General features: G+C 35.6%; 1 protein-coding gene across 3 annotated transcripts in view; it reads right to left on the reverse strand.

Annotated features, from left to right (window-relative positions):
- The window catches only part of LOC115217933 (cell adhesion molecule 2), a 436290-nt gene that overhangs the window by 197981 nt on the left and 220382 nt on the right, over positions 1-17927 (reverse strand). The window contains exon 1 of one of the 3 annotated variants that reach the window (XM_036508027.1): positions 6430-6460. The exons of the other annotated variants lie outside the window; for them this stretch is intronic. Coding sequence (XP_036363920.1) covers positions 6430-6445 — 16 coding nt within the window. The 5' untranslated portion in view covers positions 6446-6460. Of the gene's footprint in view, positions 1-6429; positions 6461-17927 lie in introns of those variants that run through there. 3 annotated transcript variants of the gene reach the window in all.

Here is a 17927-nt window from a genome sequence, read left to right on the forward strand (position 1 = left end):
TAGGGTGTTTATACATTAGTTCGTATAGATGATCGCGTATAACGTAAATGCTGTTTAAAACAATTTACTTGATGAACAAAGCTGGGATACAATTCTCTCTACATCTCTCTCTCTATAAACACACACACGCACACGCGCACAGACATCCAAACTGAGGGAATGGATCAGATGAAATCCAGGCTACGTATGTTTCCCAGCCAGGAAACAAGCTGTCACTGAGTACGTCTTATAAACTACCGTTTTTTCCACTGTTTTCTTTAAGACTTCTTCGATGCGAAAGACCCTCACTTCGTTCCCCTCCCTTTTCAGCATTCCTTATTTCTTCGTACTTTTCTTCCGTCGTTGCAGCATAACTTCTATTTTGCATAGCCTAGTCTATTTCCTTCAGGCACTCTACCATTTCTTCCTCAGAAGGCACTTACACTGAGGGAGGGCAGCTTTCCATCTTTGACACAGAACAACTTAAACTTTCGCAACCCCTCACTCGAAACCCCTCCATTACTGAAGAGGAAAAATGTCGCAGAACCCCCACCCCTCCAAAAAAACACGTCTATCTCACACAAATCCAACGAAACAAATGAATCACAGTAAACCGGAAGCAAGCTTCTTTCTACATACGTACTCCTGCACCTGTATATATAATTTGTTTCAGCCAATTTACTGGACCATGCTGGATCACCGTCTTCAACGGCTGTCGAAAACATTGGCACCAGGACTTATTTCTTAAGCCTACTACTTATTCTATCGGTCTGTTTTTGTTTTGCCGAACCGCTAAGTTACAGAGACGTAAACACACCATTACTGGTTGTCAAGCGATGATGGGGGACAAACACAAACACAAAAACACACACATATCGATATACATGCATGTACACATAAACATTTATGACAGGCTTCTTTCAGTTTCCGACTACCAAACCCCGCAGTGGGACTGAACTCGGAACTATGTGGTTGGGAAGGAAGTTTTTTTACCACACTGTCACGCCTGATACACACACACGCATATATATATATATATATATATGGTTTCTTTTACTGATGAAGTGTGACCTATGGTAGACTAGCTTAATTTAATTTAATTAAGCTGGTCTATCATTAAAGACACTGAAACGATGCATCGTATAAAAGGTGAATTAGGGTAAATGTTTTTAAATTTTCACCTTATTTCCGAATTACACTACTTGGCGGTTGGAGTTCTGCTGCTCTTTCTGGTGGAACGAATGGCCTGTTTAGGCCATTCCTAATTGTTATATTTATACATATTAGTCTTTGACTATTTTCTCTTTTCCACTAGGCCGCTGGTAGCGATAATTTTTTACTGAATTTTTCTACCCTAAATTGATTAATTGATAATTTTCTGACTAATTCTGAGATTAATCGGCAGTTTATATTTGCTGCCGATAAGTTTGGCGCGAATGCGTTGGTCTTGAAAATTTTAAGACAGATATTCCCGAGGCATTGATACAGTCGCCTCGTGTATATCCGTCTCTCCCAGGTTTCTTTTACTGATGAAGTGTGACCTATGGTAGACTAGCTTAATTTAATTTAATTAAGCTGGTCTATCATTAAAGACACTGAAACGATGCATCGTATAAAAGATGAATTAGGGTAAATGTTTTTAAATTTTCACCTTATTTCCGAATTACACTACTTGGCGGTTGGAGTTCTGGCTGCTCTTTCTGGTGGACGAATGGCCTGTTTAGGCCATTCCTAAATTGTTATATATATATATATATATATATATATAGAGAGAGAGAGAGAGAGAGAGAAAGAGTGAGAGAAAATTGACAATCATTGTCACTTAGTTATGGTTGTTTGTTCCTTCTCAAGCCATGCCTGAGTCATACGGCTGGCTTCCCGGTTTCCTTGGCGCTGGTCCGTCGCAGATGAGCTGCAAGATGCGGGCGGAAAGAGTGAAAGTTGTGGCAAAAGAGTCAGCAGACGTTCGCCATTACCTTCTGCCGGAGCCGCGTGGAGCTTAAATGTTTCGCTCATAAACACATACATCGCCCGGTCTGAGATTCGAACCCGCGACCCTTCGACCGCGAGTCCGATGCTATAACGATTAGGCCATGTGCCTCCACACTTAGTTATGATAGTCATATAATATTTAGAAAGAGTTGTTAATGCTTAATCTTCTGAACGGATAGAACTTTTAACTTTTCAGAACTTTATAGAGAAAGCGCCAGAAGATATAAATTCGTTTAAGTGAGTTATCAGAGCAATATCTCGATGTAATTTTACCTTTAAAAGACTTTTAGTCATTCCATCTTTGATAAAATATGGATAATAAAATGATTCATATAATTTTAATCAAAGAACCAAGATAAATTTTATTCAATGTAGAGATATCAATTATACATTGCTCTTGATATTTTTCTGGAAAGTGAGTTAGTATTGAAGAGTTGCGGGGATTCTGTTTAAATGCTTTGATGACAGAGAGTCGATCATGGGCCGATTGATATTTAAATATTTTTATCTTTAATTCTGGATCTATCATTATTAATACCTGTATTGGCCGTTGATAGTATTTTAGTCTTCCCGTATCACAGAGTACAATCTATAAACTGTAAAAAGTAACAATACTAAAATACAAACTTCATAGGCTTCAGAAACAAAATGTCTGTTGTCATTAATAGATTTGCAGTATGAATTGTCTACTTTCCTAGATGTATATAAAATTATATAAAACATGAAAGTGTTAATTCCATTTAAAAATTCATACGCAACATTGCTCTGAAACACCTTTGAAAAAGGAACATCTTTGCGAAAGGAAGCATAAACTACCGGATTAAATGTTTTTATCTATATGCACCTAAGTGAGCAGTCAAGAATCACGTGTGTATTATTCTTAAGCAGAATTCATTTAATTTCCATAATTTTTAATGCGTGACGAAATATTATTGAAGGTGTTTACTGCCTATTTCATTGTAAAGAATAATTTGTTCCGAATCTGGGTAAGATAAATAGATAAATAGATAGATAGACAAACGTATTTCAGATATATCAATATGACGTAGAGGTCAATAAGTTTAGTGGAATAATTTCTAACGTTTCGGTGTAGGGACTTTGGAGAGATTACTCTAGAGAATGGTTGGCGAAAATGACAAAAGAACACAGTAATAGATAAGTTAGATATTAGAAAGTGGAAATAGATAAGTAATTAAATGCAGGGCACGATAAATGTTGGTAGTAAGGCGTGAGTGTGGGGGTTAGTGACATTTGGTTATATTGGAAATTAGTAAGAGGCAAGTGCATTACCCAGCAGGGTATCATGTGTGGGCTAACCAACGGCGGGTACACAGACTTGAAGCTACAGAGAAAGAAAATGCACGGTACTCCAGATATATGGAGGGTGTGTGGCATAATTAAAGAAGTTAAGAGACCATTTCCAGGCTCGTAGGAGTCGAGGGTTCTAGTTAGAAAATGAGTCCCTGATCACGAGGTTGGTGGGCCTTCTTTGAAACGTGGTGTTAGAAACTCCAAAGATTGATAGATGAAATGTGTGGCGGTCCAGATCAGTTAACTACATGTTCCAGAATGCGACCAACATTATTTCAGCCATGCATGAGGTGTTCACGAATGTAATCACCCGGGATCGAACAAATTTAAGAGAACATATCCAGCTGTGATTGCACAGAGCTGAATGAGAGCAAAACGTGAATTTCATTAGTCAAATTGATCATATATTTTCTACAGTTTGATTTTGTGAATTTGCAACCGTTTATTGTGGGAGGAGATGTAACGGTATATATACTCTTTTACTTGTTTCCGTCATTTGACTGCGGCCATGCTGGAGCACCGCCTTTAATCGAGCAACTCGACCCCGGGACTTATTCTTTTGTAAGCCCAGTACTTATTCTATCGGTCTCTTTTGCCGAACCGCTAGGTAACGGGGACATAACACACCAGCATCGGTTGTCAAGCAATGCTAGGGGGACAAACACAGACACACAAACACAGACACGCATATATATATATATATATTATATATATATATATATATATATATATACATATATACAACGGGCTTCTTTCAGTTTCCGTCTACCAAATCCACTCACAAGGCTTTGGTCGGCCTGAGGCTATAGTAGAAGACACTTGCCCAAGGTGCCACGCAGTGGGACTGAACCCGGAACCATATGGTTGGTAGACAAGGTACTTACCACACAGCCACTCCTGCGCCTATATATATTTATAGAATATATTTCTGTGCGCATATGTACCCTTACCTAAATATAAAGCAAATAAACATAAGGCATAATTCAAAAATGACTTAGACAAAACGATTAGCTATTTAGACCGATTGGCGAATAACGAGTATTTGTAAAGCGTGTTTTTTTTACCACAAGGTCGTCCTCTGAAAACTCTGTATCTAAGGTACAAGTAAATTTGTTCAGCGGATTTAGCAGAAAGTTAGGATAAAACATAACACCAGATTTATTAATTATGTTTGCTTTACTGTCAATTTGTATCTAGTTATTCGAAAGTGAGGGCGCGTGGCTTAGTGGTTAGGGCATTCGGCTCATGATCGTAAGGTTGTGAGTTCGATTCCCGGCGACGCGTTGTGTCCTTGAGCAAGACACTTTATTTCACGTTGCTCCAGTCCACTCAGCTGGCAAAAATGAGTTGTATTTGTATTTCAAAGGGTCAGCCTTGTCACTCTCTGTGTCACGCTGATTATCCCCGAGAACTACGTTAAGTGTACACGTGTCTGTGGAATGCTCAGCCATTTGCACGTTAATTTCACGAGCAAGCTGTTCCGTTGATCGTATCAGCTGGGACCCTCGTCGTCGTAACCGGCGGAGTCTTTAAAGTTATTCGAAACTTACGCAAATCTGAGACCACACTTGAAGTAAATTAAAACCTGTCGAACCTACTCTTTACTCTCGCTTTTACTCTTTTACTTGTTTCAGTCATTTGACTGCCGCCATGCTGGAGCCACCGCCTTTAGTCGAGAAAATCGACCCCGGGACTTATTCTTTGTAAGCCCAGTACTTATTCTATCGGTCTTTTTTGCCGAACCGCTAAGTGACGGGGACATAAACACACCAGCATCGGTTGTCAAGCAATGCTAGGAGGACAAACACAGACACACAAACATGCACATTCACATATATACATATACATACATATATACGACAGGCGGCTTCTTTCAGTTTCCGTCTACCAAATCCACTCACAAGGCATTGGACGGCCCGGGGCTATAGCAGAAGACACATGCCCAAGTTGCCACGCAGTGAGACTGAACCCGGAACCATGTGGTTGGTAAACAAGCTACTTACCACATAGCCACTCCTGCACCTACGTGAGACTTACATCATTTTTTTCTTTATGTACTTCAATAATTCTCTATTTTCTATGTTTCCATTACGCTATTTTCTTTCAATTACATCAGTCAGTGTCGAGTTTCATAAACATGACGGATATTCTCAAATATGAAAATGAAAAACCTGACAGGCTTTTCTCAGTTACGCCATAATAAGTTGTGAAACGTATTAAAAATTGCCTATTTTCAAGAAGAAATTACCACAGATTTAATCTGAGGTAAAAAAATGTTTATGGCCTGTTGAATATTAGGAAAAGAAAGAATAACGTGAAATCATCTCTTCTTTCACATTGTTGAATATAATCCCATAAAACTATTATCACCTATAAAAGGATGGTAGTTGAATAGCTGGAGAATATTACGTGTTGGATACATTACGCTGAAATTGTTAGTTACGAAAATAGCCGTCAAAATATTTAAGTGTCAACAGATAGATGTTTAATAGTATTTAAAGTGTGTATAAACAACAATTGTACAAGATTTCTTTTTACATGGCCTGTCCAAATCTCATTTCTGTGCTGCATATATACATGTGAACATACATACATACATACGTTCATATACATATATACATGCATTCATGCTTACACGAATGCATACGTACATGCATGCATACATACATATATACATACATACACGTATATACATATTTAAACATACATATATTCAGATACATATACACTCAGATATACATATATGCTAAAATTCATCACTATATAAAGACATCACTGTCCCTTTATCTTTATTGTTTCCTATAAAAATCATCCCCTTGATTAAAAAGAGGAAAATATATTTAGAAAATAGATGTCAAAAGCTTTGTATTCAAACATTGAAAAAACGATTTCAATTTACGGTAACGACTTCTATATATCTGCAAACATTTATGCGTTATGAATTCGTGTTAAGAGGAGAGCGTCGAACAATTTTAAAGAAAAGTAGGTCGCAGTATTTAGATACTTCTCGAACAAAATATAATGGGAGAGTATTACCATATGCTTACTTTCATTCACACTATATACGCAGAAGGTTATTATAATATAAACAAGATATTTGAAATGTTATCTGACTTGTTGTCAGCCAGTCGCAACGTTAGTACCTACCTACTATCAACTTCATAAACTGACGACAAAAACGCTTTCTTTGTCTAATATGTTTTTCTTAACGCATCATTGATAAGGTGAAGCTAACAGCTGACGCACTGCCTTTAGTCTATACATCAAAATGCTTTTTACTTGCCGCAGATGTTAGCTTCCTTACGGCAAATTTCTACAACGATAACAACTGATGTGAAACATGTGACGTTACAAGAATCAATATTGAATCAAACCCTTTTACGGTGACAAATTTTAATATAAAAAGTATTGTAGTAACAAACTTTAAAATCTAACACAGAATTACTAAAATGAGTGGCTGTGTGGTAAGTAGCTTGCTAACCAACCACATGGTTCCGGATTCAGTCTCACCGCGTGGCACCTTGGGAAAGTGTCTTCTGCTATAGCCTCGGGCCGACCAAAGCCTTGTGAGTGGATTTGGTAGGCGGAAGCTGAAAGAAGCCTGTCGTATATATGTATATATATATATATAATATATATATATATATATATATATATATATATATATGTATGTGTGTGTATATGTTTGTGTGTCTGTGTTTGTCCTTGTAGCATTGCTTGACAACCGATGCTGGTATGTTTACGTCCCCGTCACTTAGCGGTTCAGCAAAAGAGACCGATAGAATAAGTACTGGGCTTACAAAGAATAAGTCCTGGGGGGTCGATTTGATCGACTAAAGGCGGTGCTCTAGCATGGCCGCAGTCAAATGACTGAAACAAGTAAAAGAGTAAACAGTAAAGAGTAATCATTATCACTACAAAAGCTGAGTATGAATCTCTATAAGATATTTTAGTTGAAGCAATTTAGTTCGATAACTTTCGGCTCTGTTAAATTTTTGTTTATGCTCCGTGCCTACAGAGATCCGTGATCATGGTCTCCCATACCCTTCCATTCACTCTCTCCACAACTTATCACGTTATTGAATCAATATTTCTGAAGCCAGCTGGTAAGGCTACCGTGTATCCTCTCTCATCGCTTTCTTCTAGCTGTCAATATTCTACTTGTCACTAAGCGTTCCTGGTTCTTTCTTCTCATAGGGTATTCCATGAACTGGGCTTGTATTATTAAATCTTCTTATGTTTTTAATCTTTTAGTTTGGAGGGAAGATATTACCAAGGCGGCGAGCTGGCAGAACCGTTAGCACGCCGGGCGAAATGCGTATCCGTATTTCGTCTGCCGTTACGTTCTGAGTTCAAATTCCGCCGAGGTCGACTTTGCCTTTCATCCTTTCGGGGTCGATAAATTAAGTACCAGTTACGCACTGGGGTCGATGTAATCGACTTAATCCGTTTGTCTGTCCTTGTTTGTCCCCTGTATGTTTAGCCCCTTGTGGGCAATAAAGAAACAGATATTACCGGTAACGTCTGGTTGGAGGAAGGAGAAAATGTCATCAAACTGGAGAACTCGCCAGAACGATCGTAATGGTGTGGACTCTATTAAAGGCACCGAAAAATTAAGGAGAATCTTGCAGCTATTTGCTTGTCTTAGGAATTCAGGAATTCGATGTTTGTCACTTTATTTGCACAAGATGCCATCAGTATTTGTCAAATATAAAAACATCTCTTTGATACATGTGACTTCAATTTGTGCTCAGAGTAGAGCTATTTTTGTACCTGATGACGCAGCCTGGTAAACAATTTACACGAGAGCGTGGGAAATTAGAATGCTGTAATGTTTTAACCGAATATAAACACAGCATATATTACGGTTTTGTTCGTTTGAGGGTGCTTATACTTTCGGTAAATTAAATCTCTTCGTCATTACCCATGCCTTGGCTAACGAAGTTGGTAATTAAATATCTCTGGGAATAATTGGCTTACTGAAACTCATGCGTGTGTCCCTGTCATTAAGACATACAAAATTATACATATATGCAGCACTCTCTGTCTGTCTGTCTGCCTGTCTCTCTCTCCCTATATATATTTATATTTATGCATGGCATGTGTGTTTATATGCATGTATGCGTGTAGACACACACATACACGCACACGTATACATATACATACACACACAGATATATATACACTATTATGTTTATATCTATAGCTGGATATATATATATATCTCTATAAATGGATATATGTGTACATGTAAATATATATATATATTTATATATAATAAATATTAGGGAATAAATCCAAACTTACAGGGAAAAATCAGATTTAGGATTGAATCCAATTTTATAGTAAAATATAGTAAAAATTTTATAGTAAAATTTGATGACAGAAGACAGGAAACGATCGTAGTGGATATTAATTATATTTTTTAATAATTGTTACATATCTAAATAATATAAATTAATTTATGTATTGGCTTAAGTCTTTCATTGTTTGATTTGCATAATAGTGATTTTGTCTCTAATTTAATATAATATATTTATATATATATATATATATATATATACACACATATACATATATATTTATATGTATATATGCCACCATAAACATAGTTGTGTATATATTTATGCCTGTATCTATTTTAATTATTCTTTACGACATGGTTCCGTCAATGGACTGCAGTCATGCTGGGGCGCTTCGTTGACAAGTTTGGTCGGAATTATGGATTCCTGTTACTTTTTAAAGTTTGGTACTTATTCTATCAGTTCCTTTGCCGAATTTAAAGTTACGGCAACATAACGAATCCAACCCAAATTGTCAGCGTTAATGGTGAGAGCAGAATAAAACGCAAGGACACACGTGCACACATACGTCATAAGAATTTATATAAAGCTCGAGAGAACGTGAACTAAATCGGTTTTGAAATGGTTGATCTCGAAGTATATAAAGCTATAAATATTAATGGGTTTGAGTCACATGATCAACCGTCGGGTTTTTCTGTCCAGAAGACATTTTAAACCAATATTTACGTGTTCTTATTTATGGCTTTATCTACTTCGAGATCTACCATTTCAGACAAGAAACATTTCATTTTCTCTCGGAGTATATGACCATTCTTGTGGCGCCAACAGCAGACAGTTCTCACTGGTAAGAATGAAGTCTCTTAAATTAATAGAGACAATGGAAGGATTGTTTTAGTTCAATAGTAGAAGGTCTGTCAAGTTTACAGATGTGGTTTCGAGTCACACAAGCAGCTTATATAACTTTTGTTTTGTATTCGATATCCACTATTCCATAAGAAAATTAATTCTTGTTCTCTTGAAGTTTATACAAATTCTCAAATACATACATACATACATACATACATACATACATATATGAAAGAATGGAGTTGAACGACGAATTAACAAAATTTCTTTATTTTCGACATATGTTTCGAAGGCTGCATATTCCTAATTGCGAAGGAATAAAGAGTATATTATGCCGCTTTCTCATCAGGAAAAGCAAGGAACTTATGTCAACATCAAGATGCACAAAAAACTTTTAGATGACTACTCACACGGAGCCCATTACCTACATACATACATACACACACACGCTCACATATACATATGCATAATTTAGGAGTCTGATGAAGGTGAACGAGTCGAAACGTCGAAGTCACAGCTAACCCATTTCCTTCTTATTCCTATTTAAATTACTTTTAATCGGTTATCTCTGTACGAATTAAGATACATCTTGCAAATCTCTCCTGATACATATTGTGTAGGCGAATTCTTAACAATTATCATAGGGCTTAATGCGGGATAACAAAACGAAAAATCACCCCCAGATATATTCTAGATGTTTTTTGTTGTACGATTTAGCATTTTATAAATGGTTGTGCGTTCTTCTTTTAAGTATCATTGCTATAAGAGAACTGAACCCAGATAGGAGCTTAATAGAGTTTCGAAACTTAATCCCCCACATGCCTTTTTGAGCTCAGTAATTATTAACTAAATGTAGGGATGTAATTTTGCAGATTTTCCACATGAAATGGCTACATGTTTTTGACGTATAGACATACAAGACTTGCACATGTTTGTTTTAAAATGTTCCTGTCACATTGGTTTAACAATAATATATATTTATACGCATGCATACACACATAAATAAATAAATACAAACATACATACGTACATATATATATATATATATATATATATATATATATTATATATATATATATATAATTATATATATATATATGTATATATATATATATATATATATAATTATATATATATATATATGTATATATATATATATATATATATTATATATATATATATATAATTATATATATATATATATATATATATATATATATATATAATATATATATATATGTTTGTACGTTCATATGCACATATATGCAAACCTATGCGTAAACATGTTACAAGGAAACGTATAGGAAGTACGAAGGGAAAAGTGAGGAAAGAAAAGGAATGGAATACGGAAGACAAAGAAACAAATTGAAAATGATAAGGAAAATGCAATCTAAAGGGGAAACAAAACAAAATACAACGAAAATGCCTAGCTGAAGGGAAATGCGTAAATGTAGGGGAAATATAATCATAAATCTAATTTCAGCTTCATCTATCGGGTAGTAATGTGACCGAAAGCAAGAAAACACGGTTTGTAAGTAAATCAAATTAATAACTACTGTGAAGATATTGCTGTTGCTTACAACATACCGAGAAGATTTCATCATATTCTATCTAGTAATTAATTCAACTGTCTATTCAGGTCTTGCTAAGGTTGTATAACAATTTCATCAAGTATATATAGGGAAACTAAAATAGAGTATAAAAATCCTTCGAGTCATTTCTATGATTAGATCTTTCTAAGTTTTCATCTATGAAGAATCTATTTGTTATAAATCTCTCTGACATTTTGCCACTAACATATAGCTAATATTTGTCAATTTTCTGGAAACATTAACGAAACTGATATAATAGTTTCCCATCATGCAAAGCACTAGCTCAATGTTTTGTTGAAAATGCGATATAGTTGACTGAAATATAATTTTTATATTTGTTTTACATTTTCGCACAAAGCCAGCAATTTCGAGGAGGGAGGGACTAAGTCGATTGCATCGACCCCAATCAACCTCAAGTAGTCGACCCCGAAAGGATAGAAGGCAAAAGTGAACTCGGAAATAACATTCTTATATTTATTTCTTTATTGCCCACAGGGGGCAAAAGATAGAGGGTACAAACAAGGACAGACAAAGGGATTAAATCAATTACATCGACCTCAGTTCGTAACTGGTGCTTATTTAATCGACCCCAAAAGGAGGAACGGCGAAGTCGATCTCGGCAGAAATATCATTCTTATATTAATTAATATCTACGTTTCCTGATTTATTGAGTCCAGTCGATTGAATTGAATGGTTATTCCAAGGAGATTTGATCTCCCTGTTACAAATTACAAACGTGATTCCCTCGACTATCGCGGTTGTTACGGTAGGAGAAAATCTGCGAAGTAGAAACAGTAGTTTATATATTTTTTAATTTTTATAATTTGTATATCTTTATTTTTTTCATAAATTCTAAACAACACCACGGATGAATCGACGTAAGCTTAAATAATAAACTGCGATAGGTAAACCGCGATAGGCGAACCGCGATATGGCGAGAGATTACTGTTACTGTACAGTGAAGAATGCTAGTGAGTACTTTTCGTGTTTTAAGAGCCTCTGTGTCTCAGGGCGGCGAACTGGTAGAATCATTATAAATTCCTTGCCACATTTGTTCCAGCTGTTTACCCTGATGAGACCAAATTGTTCTTTCACAAATTCTGAGGTCGATAAAATAAAGTACTTGTCTACTAGTGAATCCGATGGTATCGACTAACCTACTTTGCCAAAGTGCACGCTTACGTCTATATAAGAAGCCATTATTTCGGTACCCTGACCTAAATCGTAAATTAGATCAAACGTTCAAGTTGTACAAAGAGCATATAGGCAGACAGTTTGGCCGTAGGTCATTCCTGATTCAGCAGACTAATGGTCGAGGCGTTGAGGGCAAGACTGTTGTTATTGCTATTAATGTTATTATTTAGCTCCAAATCAACTCTGACATAATTCAGATTGGATTAAAGGATTTGATAGCAGTACTGTTGCTATTGTTACTTTGCGCCAGATCAGACCTGATTCAGGAGACTCATGATTTAATGTACACCGGTGGGAACTCTAGATCAGCTCTGGCCCAGAATGATTGAATGTATCTATAGCAGGGATATTGCCGGAAACTTGCAATAGTAATAATGCTGTTGATGTTGTTTTGCGCTAGGTTATCCCCGATCAAGTGAAAATCATTGACATTCCATCCCTGACCGTCATATCTTTGACATTCCATTCCTGACCGTCATATCTATGACATTCCATCCCTGACCGTCATATCTTTGACATTCCATTCCTGACCGTCATATCTATGACATTCCCTTCCTGACCGTCATATCTTTGACATTCCATTCCTGACCGTCATATCTTTGACATTCCATTCCTGACCGTCATATCTATGACATTCCGTTCCTGGCCGTCATATCTTTGACATTCTATTCCTGACCTTCATATCTTTGACATTCCATTCCTGACCGTCATATCTTTGACATTCCATTCCTGACCGTCATATCTTTGACATTCCATTCCTGACCGTCATATCTTTGACATTCCATCCCTGACCGTCATATCTTTGATATTCCATTCCTGACCGTCATATCTTTGACATTCTATTCCTGACCTTCATATCTTTGACATTCCATTCCTGACCGTCATATCTTTGACATTCTATTCCTGACCTTCATATCTTTGACATTCCATTCCTGACCGTCATATCTTTGACATTCCATTCCTGACCGTCATATCTTCGACATTCCATTCCTGACCGTCATATCTTTGACATTCCCTTCCTGACCGTCATATCTTTGACATTCCCTTCCTGACCGTCATATCTTTGATATTCCATTCCTGACCGTCATATCATTGATATTCCATTCCTGACCGTCATATATTTATTTAGAGGTAGTGCAAAGCAAATAACATTTATCCAGTGCTTCTTTTCTGAAGAGAACATGATGTGAATTGAGAAAAAATTGGGTATTGTGCTTAGCAAATTGAGTAACAACACAGGTATTTGCACGCTGGCTAGTAGATTTAACAGGAGTTCAAGCCTGGAAGTCAAATTAAACGCGTCAAGTGGTAACCTTTTCAACAACAATAATATTGCTTCAAATTCACAGACAGATAGTATTGTGTACGAGAGTGTAGTCTAGTCTGGTGACGCAACACAGTAGACATCTCGTACATAATTTAATGGTCGATTACATCGACCCCCGCACGCCGAAGAATAAAATCTAAGTCGACCTTTGTGGAATTTGAACTCAGAACGTAGAGCCGGAAGTAATGTGGCTAACCATTTAATCCGATGCTCTACCGATGTTACCGTAGAATAATAATACTAACAGCAACAACAACAACAGAAACTATAATAATAATAATAATAATAATAATAATAATAATAATAATAATAATAATAATAATAATAATAGTAGTGGCTAATATAGCCAATTAGGAAATATCTTGAAGATTTTAAACAGCTGTATAAATATGTCAAAGTTTATTAAAGCAAAATTGCACTTGTGTAAAGTTGCCAAAATAACTGCAACCTACTAATTCAATGAAGTTTTAATATATATATATATATATATATATATATATATATATATACAAACGTATATATTTATACATGCATATATATATATATATATATATATATACACATACATACATATATTCCCTCATACATATGTATATTTATACATACACACATAGAAACATATATATATATATACATATATATATATATATGTATTGGTCTGTGTGTAAGTGTTGTGTGCGTGTGTTGAGTGAAAGAAATAGCGCAATTTCATATACAGAATATGAGATGAGAGTGCCGCAAAATTCGAGGGTTTTCATTTCCACGAGGTTTCCAAAAATAGATTTTGTCCATATTCATATTCTGAATAAGTTATCGATCCTAGATTTTGGCTGAAATAATATTTTTACTAGAGATTGGAGATTCAGTTTCTGGCAAGCTAGTTGCATAATTTAGTACCGTTTTTGTTTTTCTTTGTCTAATACAATTGCAGTGAGAAAACTGTAATGCCAGCATACTAGAGACTTCAGCCATACTTACATACCGCCCGACATACCGACCAACCTATACTTACACACATACACAGACACATATACATAGACATACACGTGTGTGTGTGTGTGTGTGTGTGCGTAAAGCTTCAGTTTTGCTCTGCTGTTTTGTTTTCTTTCAATCAAAGTATTTCTTATATATATACCATTTGACTTTTGACTTTTTACTCACAATCACGCTACGTAGCTCCAAACATACGCACGCACACATCCAATGCATACACACACACATACACACGTTTACACTCTCACGCACATACGCATATATTGATATAGACATGTATGTACACACACACACATACCCATGTATATGTGTGCGAGCACGCCAAGATGCAGAAATATTCTATGGAGCATTCAGTTTCCCCGTGACATCCATCCTTACCAACCATATATAAGTACATCTTGCATCACTAATACTATATTTTGTAATAGTGGAGGATTTTGTGTGTGTGTGTGTCTCTCTCTCTCTCTTTCTCTCTCTCTCTCTATATATATATGTATATATGTATGTATGTACATATGTATCTTTGTTTATGTATATGTATGTATATATGTATATTTGTATATGTATATATATGTATATTTGTATATATATATACATATGTATATATATCTATCTATGTATATATATATATATATGTGTGTGTGTGTATATATATTTGTATATGCTTTTGTATATGTTTATGCTTATATATAAGCATATGTATATATATACATATATATATATGTATATATTTATTTGTGTGTGTGTGTGCGTATGTGTTTGCGTATGTATGCATATATATCGACATTGATACATGTGTAGACGTACGTAGACGTGGGTGCATATATATATATATATATGTGTGTGTGTGCGTGTGTGTGTGTGTGAGTTCGCACGACGAGAGATTTAAACAGATGAAATGCAAAATTGCAAAAAGTAGAAGAAAGTGAGACAGGGAGAGAAAGCAGGTTGCGAGAGCGAGAAAGAGAGAGAGAGAGAGTGAGAAAAAGAGAGAGAGAAAGAGAGAAAGAGATAGAGAGAGAGGGGGGGAGTTATTATGATAGAATAGAAATTCCGGGAGTGTAAGTGAGAGGCAGAGAGAATTACAAAAAACAATAACAACAACAACCAAAAAATCACAGAAAACAGTGGATAGGTGGAAGGAGTCATAAAAGGGCAAGAAAATATAAAGGGGAAAACTGTAAGAGACGGAAAGACAGAAATAGACCCAGATATGTGTGCACACATAATCATGAGAGGTTACACTTTTGTGCATCAATATGTCTGCTTTCTCGTTTCTCGCATAAACAATGCACTCTATTGCATGTATTTAATTTTTCACTTAAATTCTAAGAAATAAAGTCAGCTTAGCATAAACATAAATCAGTAAATAACTAAAAAGTATTCGCATATATATATACATACACATACATACATATACATACATATATATATATATATATATACATACATATACATACATATATATATATATATATATATATATATATATATATAATATATATATATATATATATATATAATTCATTTGATAATATCTTTTTATCTTATTTACTTTGGAAGTTTCGGAAACATGAGAATATTACAAATAAAATATATAAATTGTGTAGCTTACTACCGAAATTTCGTTTTCTTGATGTTGTTGCTAATGCTGTTGTTGTTGTTATTAATATTTTTTCGTTTTAGAAATTATATCTTTGTAGCAGAAAAATTCCTGGAATTTTTATATTTTGGAAAGTAAGAAATTCTCGAACGGAAAACAATATGGAAAGCTGATATCTAGGAAGAAATCTCTCGAAATAAATCAATTTTGAATGTTAAGCAACATCTACCGCATTAAGGCAATATTTAGTGTTAGTAAGAAATAGATTAAGGTTTAAAAATATAATAAAAATGTAACAATATAATAAAAATCAGTTGAATTTGCTTCCTAAATGTCGATTTATAGTCATGCGTTCGTTTCTGCGTATCCTGTAATTAGATACGGGCAATAGACTGCGCGGAATTCTTGGAGTAGACTACCTAGGTATGGTTCTTTACGTTCTGATCTGAAATGAAACGCGCTAGCTGGATATATCGTTAGCACGCCTGACAAAATGCTTAGCAGTATTCCTTCTAAATTTAGGCTCCGAGCCTGACTTTGCCTTTCATTGTTCCAGGGTAGAACAGAATAAGCACAGAAGTCGCTGTAATTGTCTAGATCCCTCCCTCAAATTTTGAGTCTTTCTGCCTATAATATAAAGAATTCTGTATTCAAGTCCCGTTAAAAGCAACTTTTACAAATGATATCGAGGAAGAACATAAATCCCATTGATAGTAAACTTCACATTCTAAGTTCAAATTTCCTCGCTGGTAACCTTACGTTCTGAATTCAAATTCTGAAGGGACAGGCTCTTCATTTCGACCTACTGTGGCACCAGTCATTTACGAAAGGTTGATACAATGACTTTCATCCTGATGTACGCTACCTACTTATAGTAAACGTGAAAATTTGTTTTAAAATTGATTTTTGTTAAAGAATATGAATCTATGAGACCTACGGCTACAACATCATGAAGTATACGGAATACAAGGAAAGGATCACCTTATGAAATTTGGAGGAAGTGAGCCAGTCAATTAGATCGACCCCAATACGCAACTGGTACTTAGTTTATCGATCCCCAAAGGATGAAAGACAAAGTCAACCTCGGCGGAATTTTAACTCAGAACAACTTCGTCTGTGGAAACATTAAGAAGGAGGTGTATATATAATCGACATGAATATAGCGAAAATAGCTGCTGCCGCTGCTGTTGCTGCTGCTGCTGGTAATGATGGTGTTGACATTGATAATAAGGAAGATGAGGAAGATGATAATGACGCAGATAAATGTATTGAATAAAATGGCGGCAGCAATGACAACGTTGGTATTAATGAGGAGTACCATAGTATAGCTTTTGCTAATAAAAGTTTTGATGATAATGATATATTTCTTTATTGCCCACAAGGGGCTAAACATAGAGGGAACAGACAAAGGGATTAAGTCGATTATATTGACCCCAGTGCGTAACTGGTACTTAATTTATCGACCCCGAAAGGATGAAAGGCAAAGTCGACCTCGGCGGAATTTGAACTCAGAACGTAACGGCAGACGAAATACGGCTACGCATTACGCCCGGCGTGCTAACGTTTCTGCCAGCTCGCCGCCTTTGATGATAATGATAATGATGATAATGATACCAGTGCTGGTGGCTCGTTCATAACACTAAATAAATACCTACTAAATGCGTGTTTTAGCCCCTTAACTTTATTTACACTTCGGCAGAACTACAACGCTGAATTTAGACATTTTGCAAAACTAAAATTTAAACTGTAACATAGGCGCAGGCATGGCTGTGTGGTAAGAAGCCTGT

The sequence above is a fragment of the Octopus sinensis genome, linkage group LG12 (genome assembly GCF_006345805.1).
Source record: "Octopus sinensis linkage group LG12, ASM634580v1, whole genome shotgun sequence".
NCBI lineage: Eukaryota > Metazoa > Mollusca > Cephalopoda > Octopoda > Octopodidae > Octopus > Octopus sinensis.